General features: G+C 52.4%; 3 protein-coding genes across 3 annotated transcripts; all 3 read left to right on the forward strand.

The window, feature by feature from the left end:
- The first annotated feature begins 1,469 nt into the window (after positions 1-1,469).
- Positions 1,470-4,221, forward strand: B0H18DRAFT_1009075 (uncharacterized protein). Its single transcript, XM_048028834.1, has 12 exons — positions 1,470-1,492; positions 1,587-1,693; positions 1,746-1,769; positions 1,825-1,958; positions 2,079-2,169; positions 2,339-2,498; positions 2,564-2,680; positions 2,734-2,847; positions 2,900-3,004; positions 3,056-3,148; positions 3,216-3,332; positions 3,388-4,221. The coding sequence occupies exons 4-12, from the start codon at positions 1,920-1,922 to the stop codon at positions 3,887-3,889; spliced, it is 1,338 nt and encodes a 445-aa protein (XP_047893192.1). The 5' UTR covers positions 1,470-1,492; positions 1,587-1,693; positions 1,746-1,769; positions 1,825-1,919; the 3' UTR covers positions 3,890-4,221.
- A 724-nt stretch (positions 4,222-4,945) lies between these two features.
- B0H18DRAFT_377361 (uncharacterized protein) lies at positions 4,946-6,029 on the forward strand. The gene is made up of 5 exons (XM_048037822.1): positions 4,946-5,206; positions 5,256-5,375; positions 5,437-5,535; positions 5,582-5,647; positions 5,700-6,029. The coding sequence occupies exons 1-5, from the start codon at positions 5,103-5,105 to the stop codon at positions 5,929-5,931; spliced, it is 621 nt and encodes a 206-aa protein (XP_047893193.1). The 5' UTR covers positions 4,946-5,102; the 3' UTR covers positions 5,932-6,029.
- Positions 6,030-8,915: 2,886 nt separating this feature from the next.
- On the forward strand, positions 8,916-10,335 carry B0H18DRAFT_1119415 (uncharacterized protein; the record flags this gene model as incomplete). Its single annotated transcript, XM_048033940.1, has 7 exons — positions 8,916-8,989; positions 9,045-9,164; positions 9,216-9,275; positions 9,328-9,588; positions 9,637-9,720; positions 9,774-10,249; positions 10,316-10,335. The coding sequence occupies 7 exons, from the start codon at positions 8,916-8,918 to the stop codon at positions 10,333-10,335; spliced, it is 1,095 nt and encodes a 364-aa protein (XP_047893194.1).
- Positions 10,336-14,025: the final 3,690 nt, after the last annotated feature.

The raw sequence follows: 14,025 nt of genomic DNA on the forward strand, positions 1-14,025 counted from the left end.
TCACGGTCAGTAGATTGTTGCTCGCAGTAAGTACTTGTGTCTCGTACCGTCCGAGTAAGTGGCGTGTCGGAGACATCGCGGCCACGTCACGGCCTGGTACTGCCCTCTTGTTCAGGCATCATAGGTCATTTATCTCCGGCCCGACCGAGAGGAGCCACTGGCAGGCCCTCACCGGGGGCAAGACGCGTTGACCGGAGTTCGAACATTATACGGACATCTTCCGACTTATGACATATTTTCCCTCGATGTCATTCCTCAGGACATCGCACGACCATGCCATGTTTCTTTAAGATGTTCGGAGAAAGGAACATCGCATGGACAGCACTTCTGTTTGCGTCTCGAACATGCCAAATGCGCATGTCATGTTCGGAGAGCAAACATTGTACTGTCACAGGGTATGCTAATAGTGTGACCTCGATTAGGACATGTGTAAACCAATCACAATGTTCGTATGCACAACATTGTGCCGACATACTATGACCATGAAGCATCATGTTATCATGTTCATGCACTGGACATTTCGAAGTTTTGGAGAGTGAACATTCCAAGGACATGTGTGATCATTGAAAGAACATGATTAAGAAGCAATGTTTTTACAATGTTATGACAGATGATGGCTTTCCGAACATTTGAAATGTTTGGCCTACGGACATGCGCAGGAAATATATTATGGTCGCGCTATGTTCTCGTGATGTTCCGGGTACGAACATAGCACCTGTTTTTTTAATGTTCTGGTCAGGAACACGCGGAAACCATACCTTGGGACAATCCGATGTTATCTCTCCGAACATGACACGCACATTCGTCATGTTTGAGCCACGAACAGAGGGGCTGTTGTTGTAATGTTTGGAGGCCAGAACATTACACTGGCAGGGACATACCGTATGAGCTAGCTATGTCCTGAGGGATAACACCGTGGGAACATATGTCATAAGTCGGAGGATGTTCGTAGAATGTTCGTACAACGACCACCGCGTCTTGCCCCCGGTGCCTAACTAGTATCCGTGGAACAGGAATGAATATGTGGTCAAAGCGATTCGAAACGATGGACCGCACAGACCATCGCGTACTTACGGCACAGGAGGAGCCTAGACGTCTGTACCAAGCGCTCTGCAGCGTGTGTGGCCTGGAGCGTGAGAGATCCGATTTCAAGCCAGCAAAGCAGTGCGCCGCCGCTTTCGCTTTGAACAGCCACTGCGATGTTCTTGCTGGCCACGGGAGTCCATTGCGAGGACCATACTTAACAAGTAGAGGCGGGATGCGATGCTGTAGAAGGTAATTCTCGCACTATATAGGCATCGGAGTTTACGCAATATGCACTAGGGCGGGTGGAGGAGTGGCTGTGGCCATCCTCAGCCATCGCACAAGGAAGGCCCACTCATTGGGAGATAGGTACCAATCATAACACCCTCGACGGGTTGATACGTCGTATGTAAGAAGCTATAACACGTCGGGTGTCGTCCAATGGTTGGCGTGAGCCCCTGTTATCTCGGTGCGTAAATGCTTGTCCACCCTCTTATACCGACGGCCGACGGAGGCAACCTGGCACAATTCACAATTTATACTCAACCAGTTGATTGTGGCAGGATTGTGACGATTTCAAGGATGTAAACAACCCTCATGAGTCTTCAGTGAAGTTCAAACTTCCATGACTTGACTTACAATGTTACGCCGGTATAGCGCATTTCTGTCTGTAAGTTGCGTCGATAGCTGGGACCTGAAAGCACTAACCCCGCCATGACAAGTCTGCACGCTTCGCTCCTCTTCAGGTGATTTGATATTCACTTGCGCTATACACAATTGGTTGACCGAATGATCTCGCAGAACATCAGGTCATAAGAGTCGCCTGACCACCGAGCGGTCTTCTAGAATGGATCGTCCACAATGTGTACACCTTCGCCGCTCTAGTTCGTACCGCCATGGCTTTCCATGTCCCAGGAAGATCTTTGAAGCACAAGGTGCACGTTTGAACCCTCATTCTCTGCGGCGCATTCGATGTTAACCTCATCCATGTCTTTGCAGACGCAGTCCGCAAACCGCGTCTTTTGAACGATACTTGAGTTAATTAACTGAGTAAGGGATATCCTCGGTGCTGTATGTCATGTTGTCATTTGCTGGCTCTTCGGCGCGAACGCCCGATTGGCAGGCCGCTCGGCCAGATATGTTTTGGTAAGTCCCATATCTGTCTGGGGCGTATCTGGGGGCGTCCTGGATATATGGGAGGCGGTCCACTGTGGGATATGTCCATAATGTGGTATCCTTGGGTTTGATCCTTGGGTATAAAAGCCTCTCTTACGTGATTTCTTGAACTTCATGTAACTCCCTCCTGGCATCCCAGCACCAATAGGGTATCGACTCAGCATGCAGCGCCCCCTGGCTGCATTGCCAGAGATGTTCGGCTGGGACCCACCTGCGGGTGAATGGACTGCGCAACTCCAATCAAACATACAGGACACCGAAGATCTCGACGCGGGTGTCGCAGAGCCATCTGCTGTCAGGTAGGCTCTGCACTCTTAAGCCGCTGTGGACTTGCCTTGATCACTCGTCTGGCTGCGACATCTAGTGGAGCTGCCGCCGATCAGCTGGACGGTGGATTCGAAATTGGTCTCAACAACAACTTCGGTCAAGACATCGTCACGGAGATGCCATGGGGAAACTCGGCGTACTATTCGCCAGGATTGTACGTTACCGAACGTTCTTTGCACTCGTTGCGCTTGCTTGACGTAATCGCAGTCTCGAGAGTCCAGTGATGTATGATGGATCGGCATTCAATATGCGCCTAGATTACGATCAAGGAGGAGTCTCACAGGATCTCCCGCATGATCTGACTACGGCGGGCACTCTACAGTACGTATGTCATTGACGATGAGCAAGCGCTATCGAGCTGACTGAATGACAGAGAGGCACTGGTTCCCGCGAATGAGGTCGCGGTTGCTATGGCCGACGGAACACACCAAGCGGGACAAGACACGATGGCAGGTCCACTGATCCCTCGACCTACTCCGTAAGTTCTGCGAGACATCATCTGAAGACTTATCTCACCGGCGTATCGAAGTCTGGCCCGCTGGGGCAACGCTTCTCCATCCGGCGGAGCTTCAGGAAGCAGCAGCACGAACGTGGGGGATTTCTTTATGGTTAATAATACCAGGTAAGTGTCTCGCACACATGCCGAGACTCACGGAAATGAAAGGGGCTGACTATGTTGTACTCCTTAGATCTACTAACGCGCACCCAAGGCCGTCGCAGCACACGGCTCGAACGCGACGGTGGGCACCCTATGAGCTGCGGCGGGAATCCACGTCTAGCCTCACAAGGCGGCAACGGGAGCTTGAGTATGTGATGTTGGGAAAACATTTGTGTTGTTTGCACTGAGCATTGAATTTATAGGGAGGAACGCGATCTTGTTCGGGATGAATTGCTTCGAAGGTCAGAGCAGTTGGCGTTGACGGCGACGGAAACGACGGATGCGCATGACAACGCTGGAGTCATCGTGTCGCCAAGGAGTACAGGTCATGTCTGTCCTTTCGACGCGGCATGCAATGTCCCCGTTGAGGACTTCAAGCGGCACTACCGCGAGCTCCACAGCAACATCGAGGTCTCGATCTGTCAATGGCGGTTCTCTCCCACGAGCCCACGTTGCCGCACAGTGCTTAAGAGCTTCGGGTCCCTCCTGAAGCATCTCAAACAAGTGCATCTGAAAGACATGGCTTGCAAGTGCTCTCGATGTGGCCGCCAACTTTCGCGGTCTGACGCACTCACACGCCACATGCGGAAGTGTCTGCGATTTGAGGAAGCCGAAGCATCGGGCGATGGAAGCACGGTACTTTATCAGCTGTCCGTGATATTCAGCGCCGTCGAGACTTACAACACAATGTTTCAGGTTACTTAGGTGTAGGGTGCCGTCCATACTATCCTCTGCGACGTCTCCCTACGTCAGACGGCAGGTATATTGTTACGATCGGCGTTGTAAGTTAGAATAGGTCGTGCTTTGTTTTCTATCCCGTTGTGTTTATGCTTTGTATGTGGGAAGATGAAGCGCTCTTCCCGGTTGCTATGAATTGATGTATATGCTGTTTCGCTTTCTACCATATATCTCTGCTCCAATCTCGTTCCTTGGTTGTGACGCTAGCATAGGCCGAAGTGACAGACATAAATAGCATGACGGTCGAACTACCGACTGTGGCAAGCGAAGCTCATCGCCAAAGTTGCGTTGTTCCTGGCATGTCTTCGTGTGTAGGCCGCCGCTGTAAGTTTCATGATGTTACACCGTGTCGTCCGATCCCCGAAGAGGCACGTAATGCACTCGGAAAGATGTCAATTATGGGTCAACACATGATCAGTTCACATTGGATAAAATCACTACGGTATCTCAATGGAGTATATAGGCTACTCGCAAGAGGCTGAGACTCGGACGCTCATGGCGCTCGGCGGACTTAGTATCATCGATGCTAAAGGCAATATGCAGGAACGAACGATAGGACCCCAATCATAGCGCTAGCTAGTGTTGCCCAATGCCCACAATACCGTGACGCAGCAGATTGCCGCAAGGCTGTGCATGTGACTATCGTGGTTGGGCGACACTGCAAATCAGTACTAGGTACTACAATAAGTCCTCCGTCCGCCACCGCAGCGACGGAGGCTGCAGTGCTTATCAGAGTTCCTGTGTAAAATGTCCACTATGTGGACCGAAGGTGACATCTTCGCATCCATAACAAATCCATCCGTGGGTCCGGTGCATACGCTCAGCTGATCGATTCCACGATGTGGACCAAGATGTGGACGGTCCATTCACTTCAAGTTCCTCAGGTCCGCTCCATTGTTCACAAGGTGGACGCATTACGGACCGTCTGCCTACGTGCTTGTGTGGTTTTGGAAGCACCCTCGTTCTGTTCTCCACAATGTGGACCCGTCAAGGGAAAATGGCGCATCGTTGCAACGAAATGGAACTTGAGCCAGTCGTCCCATGATGGCTGTGCTGTAGCGACGGAAGAATGTCTGTGGCATGTTGAAGAAGGGTACATAAAGTGAGAACGCACCAAGACCGAGTCCCCAGTTACCCGTCACCACTTCCCTCCCCGGTTGGGCCGTCGATTCCACCAGACATGCCTTCGGCAACAGCGGAGCACAACTGGCAAGACATGCCATGCGTGTCAATAAACGGCATGCTCGTCCGAGTTCAAATAACGTTTGACACGGAGCAGTCTCGGTAAGCAGACAGTACTACATGCTGGCCGCCATGTTTCATGTCTTCGCAGACCGCAAAATCGCGAGCTCACATACGGCGAGGGGTCTGATCCCGAGTCTATGGAATCAGCAGCAATCACCGCAGCCGCAGGCCTCGTCGCCCGAATCTTCCATCATTTCCTTCACAATAGGTATCGTCGCTTGTCCACGTCAATTCCGACCTTGCGCTTAATATAGGATCCCAATCATTAGACTATCCGATTCAACGCAAACTTACCATGCTAGGTGTATCGTCTTGGACCGCCCGCCACCAGGAACCGAATTCTATTCTCACCACGGCGTCGCAGAGGGGTATGTCTCCACTACATAGCGGACCTGCCTGTCCCTGATTGACCAGGTCTGATAGGCCGTCGGATACCGCCATGCTCGATGGATCCGAACACTATCCTTGGGACAATATGTCGTAAGTATCATAGCTCTCAAATCGGCCATGACGCTCACAGATCGAACAACAGGGACATTGACGGCGATTCAGCGGCAGAGATGTTCGACGGCAGGGAGTGCGCCGACTTTCACGGCACAGAATGTACGGCAGAACGGCACATAAGCCAGGCGTGCGGTTTTGGGACTCCCTGCGGCGTACCAATCACCGATGGGTCGCTCGAGGGCCTCAAACGACATCTGTTGGAATACCACAGGGCGGATCTCCCTCGCAGTGCATACAAGGATTCTGGGGCCGATTGCTGAACGCATCAAGACGACGATGTGAGTACTGATTCGAGGGACACGGAAGAGTTCTCGTAGAAGGCAGCGCACCTTGGCGTTACGGTCGCGACGAGTTCGTTCCCCCATCTGCTTCCTCACTCCTCAGCTGTGGGCCTGCGGATCTTGGCCGCCCACACATTCTTCGATGTCCTGCTTCACGACACGTCGCAAGACGAGATGCACCAGTACGACGACTTGCCATACATATCGACGACACATAACCCCCGCTCTATTTCCGCTCTCCGTATGTCTTTCTTCAGCGATATCAGTTATTTGTTGCAGCATACCTTCTGGTCATTGATGTTTGCGATCGGTTTATGTACACCTATGCCTTCAAAATCGTCAATTGAACCACTGTTAAATGTTGAAATCTCGGCCCTGTGCGTGTTTATGCAAGAACAGCAGTACTGCCACCTCATCGTTCCTGACGAACACATACGAGTCGTACGACAACCCTGGGAGTCGGGAATGAGCCAGATTGCGAGTACAGCTCACTGGAAACTTACAGGACTTCAAGTTGAAGTCCGAAGCTTGAAGCTCGAAGAATGACTCGGACTCCCCAGATCTTCAGCTCATATTGAGTTATTCCAGTCATAGTGGGAAGTCATTTGTTAGGCAGTGATCGTTCGACATTGGTAACTACATGTTAAGATGTTAGCCTCGCGATAACACAGGTTCAAAGTTTCGGCGTACATGTTCTAGTTGTCGGTCAGTCTCCTTGGCAGTTAACGGCTCTAGACCTAGCACGTTACGTCATCTACAGAACTGTAATCAGCGACTGAAGTATAAGGAGGATCGTGCCATCAGTTTACCTTGAGTAGCAGACACCAACTTTTGGTCAAACTTGAATCTGTTGTTGATAAGTAGACTATGTAAGGACAGTCGGAATTGAGTGGAGCGGGGCTTAGCGGGGCGTTGCACCTATAGGCGCTCGAACATCCCAAGTCGTCGACGTCGATCATGCGAACTTTCAGTCGAGGCTCAGGCGGCCGGCGTCCCTCCTTACCTCACTGGGCTCGGGGCGCATCATCACAGCAATGCTAGGGCGAATTTACAGAATCAATATGATTCGTCTGATCACTGCTGGCAAACCCGCAAGCGTATTAATGCCTCGCTGACGTGCATCACCGTGACTGCACCGCGACAGACCGCGACCTGCCACCCGGACTGACCGACTACATCATCGGCTCCTCGAGAATCTGCTGATGGTCGTGCTCGGTCTGATACGGCAACTTCATGACTACGGGACGGACAACGGAGACAATGCTATGCACTCACTGGTAAGAGATATCTGCGCACCGTGGAACATTTAAGCTCAAGAGTGCTGTTCACTGACTCGGGGTCTCGCGTTAACTTCATAGAGACGGAAGTGCTGCGGTCGAGCGCCTTCCTTGCATTAGAGCTAGCAACGTGGTCATGAGTACGAAGGAGCGGGACACTCGATCCTCATCTCGCCATCGCAAGAGGCAAGCTTGGATCGAGTCCGGACCGGAGCACTCGACCGTGACTCACCAGAGTCGCCACTGGGGTTCATTGCAGACTACCGTTGTCCAACTCTTCCTCCGCTCTGTTGAACGACATACGATTGTGATGTCTTGGCTCAGCGAGATGTCCTGAGCAGTCAATGCCGTGGAAGGTCAGTCTGAACAGGAGGGGCAGACCTGTCAGGTACGGGATGTCTGCGGATGCAGCAGCGGTGGTCGACCAACAGTCCCAGGAAATGTCCCCCTATTTATAATTTGTGTAGGACCGTTGAGCGGCAGAAGCCGGTCTAACAGCGGCTTTCCATCGTCAGGGCAAAGACTTGCTTCCGAGCCTCACCGGTGAGCATTACCACAGCGTCGGCGTCAGGGAATGGGCCACTTACAATGAGTTCCACTATCAGACGCAGAGTTGTACACGTGAGCAGTCGGAGGTACGTGTACCGTTATACAGCACCTAGATTGGCTTTCCATCCCGACGTTGTGACTCTCATCGACCCGTGACACAGCGTCTGAGCTTGGTGTGGTGATTTCCAGCTGTGGTCTCGATCATTTCTGCAGATTGGCGATGCAGGTCAGAGCGCCTGGCATACTATTGCTGTTGTTGTTGTTGGCCGAGTCCTACAGAGCGACAGCGAACGAGAAGTTGGTACGGCACACAATCGTGCGCCGTCCGCGGCGTGGCGACTAGCAGATGCACAGACCAGCAAGCGCTCCACCTAGTATGCAAGTGCGCGGCGGTGTCAAGTAGTGGGCTTATTGATCAGTGGATTTGCAAATTTACTCGTCTTGCTCTTAAGTTCACGTCCGTCCGTTAACGTTCAACCCCCCATGTCCTTTCCGCAGGTATCTGCCGCTCCCTCCTCCCCAAGCGCGGGTCTTTCCACCCACTATGATCCACGCGGCACGATCGAGACCCTCGACGACGGTGTACGCCGTAGCCCTGCACACCGACCACCAAGTCCCGGAAAAGGAGTTTCACTAGCACGGTGTGTACGTTCGGCTCTCTTGGTGTGTATCATACTCAGTCACAACTTCAATTCACCGGTGGTTTTCCATACACCCCTTGATGGCTGATGTTAACAGGTCTGACGATTCACCTGCGAACTATCCACGACGCAGGTTATGTGAACCCTTGTCATGCATACGGATGGTGGGCTGTGGTGGGAGATTGCATCCCATTCCACATCAATTCCTTATTAACGCTCATTTACATCGCTAGACATGGTGGACAGCGAGCCACCATATTTCCATCCGTTTCTCCAGCCCGTTCACCCTCGCAACTTGACCATCTCCTGACCTGGTGGATGATGGCCTGGTGGATGGCGGATCTTCCTCAACTGCATGTATAAAGCATCAATGGAGTAGTTCCAGGTTACCGATCGTACCTCCACGATGGTATGCTATTACTGTGGCAAGACGGCTGGCGACCCATTTCAATGTGCGAGCTGTTACAACAACCCGATGGACCCATCGCGCACTTTAATGTCTTCCTCATCCGAGCGGATCGCTGTTGAAAAAAATGTTGGGCACAGGAAGGACGACATGTCGGGTGGCGGGTATGTTTTCATCGACATTGTCTGTGATAGCAGTCTTGCTGAAGTGATCTCTCAGTCTACGTCTCGACATTCCTTCGTCGAATCAGGCTCCGGCTGACACCGTCGCGAGCTCAATGACACCTAACCGTAATCAGTTGCAGGATACATCCAGTGCTGGAACAGGCGAGGGAGGATTGTGAGTCCGTTAACCAATAGCATCACTTTGTCCTAAGATATCCTATTTCAGAGACTATGCCTTCTCGAACTCTTCAACTCATCCAATTCGGCAAAGTACGATGCCAACGCAGTAAATTCGTCTATACAATACTTAAGGATATGCAACTGATCATGTCTACTAGGCTGCGTCGCATAGTCACGCCTGTTCGCAGCGCCACTGGTTCCGTCTGGGTCACGCATACGGATAATGCGCATGAGCTCGCTCCTCCATACTACTACCCGGTGGTCCCTGCGACCTCTCCTCAGATGAATTACGAGGAATGGTGCGCGGCAGCAGCTGATTTGAACCCGGTCGCACTGTCAGCAGCAGCTAGTCCGGCGATGATGTCTAGCGTCGCGGACCAGCAAGACGTAGGTCAGCAAGTCGACAGTCATGTGGGATGGTGTGTAACTTGATACTGCTATATATGTCGGCTACTGACTTCCTCTAGTATCGATCCGGCTTTGATCGCGCAAGATAGGGTCGGCGGTGCTAGCTTGGAGCAGGCGAACTGCTCATCCAGCTACGGGGACCGGTGCGTCTTAGTCTTGGACTATCGCCGTCTCGATGTTCACGTCGGTCCCGCAGGCCATTGCCACACGTTGGTGCGCCTTCTTCCCCCGTCGTAATCGAGTCGGCAAGCGCAAATCCACTGTTTAACGCCACGCGTTCGCTGCCTATCTCTTCTGTGGGAGGTGTCCGGCCAAAACCTTCTCGAGGAACGTGTCATTTTGGGGAGAAATGTGGAAAACCTCTACATGATTGCAGCACTCGCGGCGTGAAGGAACATTTCCTCCTGTTCCACAAACACGAGTTGGAGTACTACACCTACGAAGGCAAGGAGGTAGTGGACTGTCCTTGGTACGAAGAAGGGAAACCATGCGCCCAAACACTTGCGCGGGACGGTTTGTACAAGCATATCGCCACCCGCCATCTGCGCAGTGCTGAAAGTTCTTGCCCTTACTGCCGCAACAAGATCTCTCGCAGCGACGCGATGTTGCGCCATTTCAGGCGAGACTGCAAACTCATACCCGCTGACATCAAGCACAAAGAGGAGGAAGATTGTGAGCATACTTCATTTCGTCCACCGATCGCCGTTGCTGACCTCCTTTGCAGACAAAGACCGCCAGGGGCGCCGGGCGGGTGCTAAGCTGAGATCACAGTGCTCTATGCGCCTAGCTTACGGCTACAGATGCTATCGGACAAGGAAGCGGGTTTCCTATGTCGAACAGGAGCGGGGTGATGTAGCGCGTCATCATGATCCAGCAACAGGAATTGACACGAGTGGGTTGTCTCGATCTCTGTAATTGTAGTCCTGTCGCATTACTACGAGTACTACCTGCGGTCGGGATTTGCGTCAGGTTGTACACTGGGTTCCATACAATGCTTTGCATGTACGGTCAATCTGCTTTAATGAATGTACTGCCTGCGTCCAACATATCCTATGGGTGCGTGCGGTTACTGGTAAGCTATACTTATAAGGAGAAGAGCGCGGTTGGAGCACTGTTCTGAGGCACTGCAGCTGTCGGAGTGCAGGCTGCCCATGCCAGTGCTGAACATGTATGGCTGCTCAGCTCACGATTGGCGACAGGCTTCGGCGGGGCTCACTGGTGCCTGTCCACGCCTAATGACCTAGCTACTAGAGTAAACGTTGAGCTATCAATGGAGGTACCTTCAATGCTTCGGACCATGGTCTAACAGGGCCATCTGATATGGGAGTTACTTGAACGTTCGTCCGTTCAAATCACAGGATGGTAGATCAAAAACTACTAGATCTCCATACTCTCTCAACCAACAAACCATGAACGCCACACACTACGAAGCTGCAGTAGCCTCGAATGTCTAGTAGAAATTCGCCCCAATATAGGCGGCGCAAGATCCATCTAGGTCTGCCGGTGAGACCTGTGAGAGCGAGTCCGCCGCGTCGACCCAACGAGACGCCACCGCCGTGGGTTCACGCTTTCATGTTCCTTGGCAAATGGTATCCAAACTGCCCCAAGGGGTTTCAGCGACGGCAGACCACATCTCCCTGGCATTGTGATGCGCACCTACGTCCATGAACTCAAGGAGATTGTCGCGGAGCCCGGGCATCCGCAGAACGCGGATGAGGCGTATATCTTGAGAGTGTTTGCATGCCTCTGCAGGAGCGGAGGAAGCACCTGAAGTCAAAACGTGCATCTCGGACTGGCTGCAGTCCACGATGGACACTTCCTGTGGAGCGAGATGATGCATGCTCTGGCACCGTGAACACCATTCTAGGACGCCCAACAGAAGTTGGCTCTGTAAGCCGACGAGGTGCAGTGCGCGTAGATGCGGTAGAGGACAACCGCGATTACGTTCAGGCCAATGGTGACCGGAAACCTGCGGTGAATGGATCAAGTGTCCGCGGATCAGCGTTAGGTGAGACAGGTTCGGAAACGCACAAAGAAGGCGTAGCAGGTCATGTAGGTTGTATAGCTCGAAGTCGGACAACTCCACATGAGTGACCGTTCGCGATTGCCGCAGAAACCTTGGGAAACTGGGATGGATCGGAGGACGCAAACATTTTTGGAAACAGATGGCGTCTAGACTGTGAAGGCGGTTCCCAAAGAGAAGAGGCACGGTATGCGCAAAGCGCTCCTTGTCGTCACCGCCGATGATTGTCAACTCGCGCGTACGAGACAGCTCGTCCTGTACATGCGAATCATGACGGGCCAGAGAGGCGAGGATGCAACAGGCACGAGCACTTTCAATTGTTATCTTGACGTAGAGGACCGCCTGGCTATGAGGATACCATGCATGAGAGACAGCTGAGCAAGCAGCAAGGGTGACCATATCGCCTTGCAAGTCATCAATGAAGTGCTCGATGAGCTCCACCGGCACCCTGTCTGATATTTTACGGGGAAGTGGCGAGACGGATTCGACATGGCTACCGAGAGGTCGCTGCAGAATTGCCTGATCGGAGGGTACGCCGACCAGCACACTGGGATCTACGAGACCCGGAGCTGTCTCGCCGTACGTGTTGACCTGGTTCCGGCGGTGGCACATGAAGGTAGGTGTGCCGGCCTTGGTTTGTGAATGTACAGCTTCGTTCACTGTGTACAGCGTGAGGTTACTCGTTCAGCGTGATTTGGTAACGAGCCGGCAACAAGTCACATACTAGCGGGACACCTATCTCATCTATTGGCAGTGCGTGAGATGCGAAACAGAGTCCATCGTCAGAACGACGGACGTTATTGCCCCCGAAGACCTCGAACACAGCACGGTTTATGCAAGGGTGAATGGAGGAGGAAGCACGGTGATGACGAGTATCTTCATAAGTGCATTTGTGCCCCCATATATACACGCAGCCGATGGTGGAGGACGGTGTTTCAATCTCATGGAGTACATACTTTGACGGTGTCAAGATGGGCCAGTGGAAAGCGAGAGGACATCACCCACGAGTCAACAGGCCCTGATCAAGTTGTGCGTATGTTCGATGTAGAAATGACCCCGCCTGGTGGCGTGCTGAAAACCGCACGCGACAAAGCCAGGTTCTGATTACTGGCAGGAAGTCCGACTTGGACGGCAGACGTCACGGTAAGTTGGCAGTCATTCTGACCTGCCAGTGTGTGACCTGTCTAACGGCCGTCGGGTTAACACATGAACTTCCATGAATTAGAAATCTGAGATTTGAAGACCATGGAGGCAACGTACGGAGACAATGACCATATCAGTCAAAGAACGAGACTCGTCAAGAGGTGGCCTAGTACTGCTTGAGGAGGAGGACTGGCCGCCCAGCCGCTGCGGCGCCACCAACGGCCACCATAACGGAAGGATAGTGACAGAACTGTGACCACGCTGTGACCAAGCTGTGACACAGCCTCGAGTCGAGTCTCTACACCGTACATACGTCACCGGCTTGCGTTTCACTGATTTGATTACTATCTAGATGTCGCGAGGTGAGAGCACTTCGTCTCCAGTTCCGAGTTCTGATTTGTTGTTAGCTAGTAGATTGATAGAGTCAGTGCGGGCTATAGACATAGCACCGCAAATTCGTCCCGATGCCGTCTTGCACACCCCGGACTCGGACAATCCGTGCTTCACGCAGGCCCATAATAATAGTACGTGAACATCACGTTGATCCCACGGGTCGTCGCGCTGGCAGCCAACGACAGTCGTAGTGAGCATCGCACGAACAGCCCATATTTCAAAAATCTATTTCACGCTCCAATCGATTTTTGAGGACTCGGAGGAGTGTCTACACGACGAGGCACTGTTGCGATCTTCCCTTCGGGGTTCACGACATTATTTTCAATGTCACTTGGAGGCTGCCTGAAGTTCGATCGCTATTGCCGTTCTCCCGTGAACATGTTCATTCCTTCACTGCTTCAAAACTTCCCTCAGACACTTCAGGTGGCTGTCAGCCGAGTTGCCCGGAAATCTTCGTGTTGTTCGCGGAGCGAGCGTTACATGTTCAATTAACCATCACATAAACCCCGTTGTGTTCAACGGAATGTCACTCCGAGTATCGACAATACAATGGTAGATCCTTTTTACGTGTTTCGAACTGTAGATTCTGACATGAACATCAATTCTAGCCACCGTCAATCACCACTGGCAGGTTGATGGCAGGTTGAGTGTCCGAGTCTTACGGGAGGTACGCCATCTGTTCTAGCCAACTAGGCTGTACTGAGACGACCAGACTGCCACTCGTTCCGGCCAATAGGCTTACCTGTGTCCAAAGAGCAGCGAATGTAACGTTGATCTCGCTCACTGGGTGGCTTCATATTGTTCTCTGCTCAGGCATCACACCGTCTGAATTCTATCTTGTGAACAAAGGCTGACGGTCTGCTGGGACCTCAGCCTCCTGCATCCCGTC

The sequence above is a fragment of the Fomitopsis serialis genome (genome assembly GCF_022376445.1).
Source record: "Fomitopsis serialis strain Sig1Antser10 chromosome Unknown B0H18scaffold_35, whole genome shotgun sequence".
Lineage (NCBI taxonomy): Eukaryota > Fungi > Basidiomycota > Agaricomycetes > Polyporales > Fomitopsidaceae > Fomitopsis > Fomitopsis serialis.

Excerpts from the sequence above, each read along its gene's own strand:
- B0H18DRAFT_1009075 (XM_048028834.1), top strand. The coding sequence starts at position 1,920 with ATGGCTTTCCATGTCCCAGGAAGATCTTTGAAGCACAAG. Across the intron at positions 3,005-3,055 it reads CTGATCCCTCGACCTACTCC|TCTGGCCCGCTGGGGCAACG; the intron begins GTAAGTTCTGCG and ends GGCGTATCGAAG. Across the intron at positions 3,333-3,387 it reads AGGCGGCAACGGGAGCTTGA|GGAGGAACGCGATCTTGTTC; the intron begins GTATGTGATGTT and ends TTGAATTTATAG.
- B0H18DRAFT_377361 (XM_048037822.1), top strand. The coding sequence starts at position 5,103 with ATGCCTTCGGCAACAGCGGAGCACAACTGGCAAGACATGCCATGCGTG. Across the intron at positions 5,207-5,255 it reads TTTGACACGGAGCAGTCTCG|ACCGCAAAATCGCGAGCTCA; the intron begins GTAAGCAGACAG and ends ATGTCTTCGCAG. Across the intron at positions 5,376-5,436 it reads CATCATTTCCTTCACAATAG|ACTATCCGATTCAACGCAAA; the intron begins GTATCGTCGCTT and ends CCCAATCATTAG.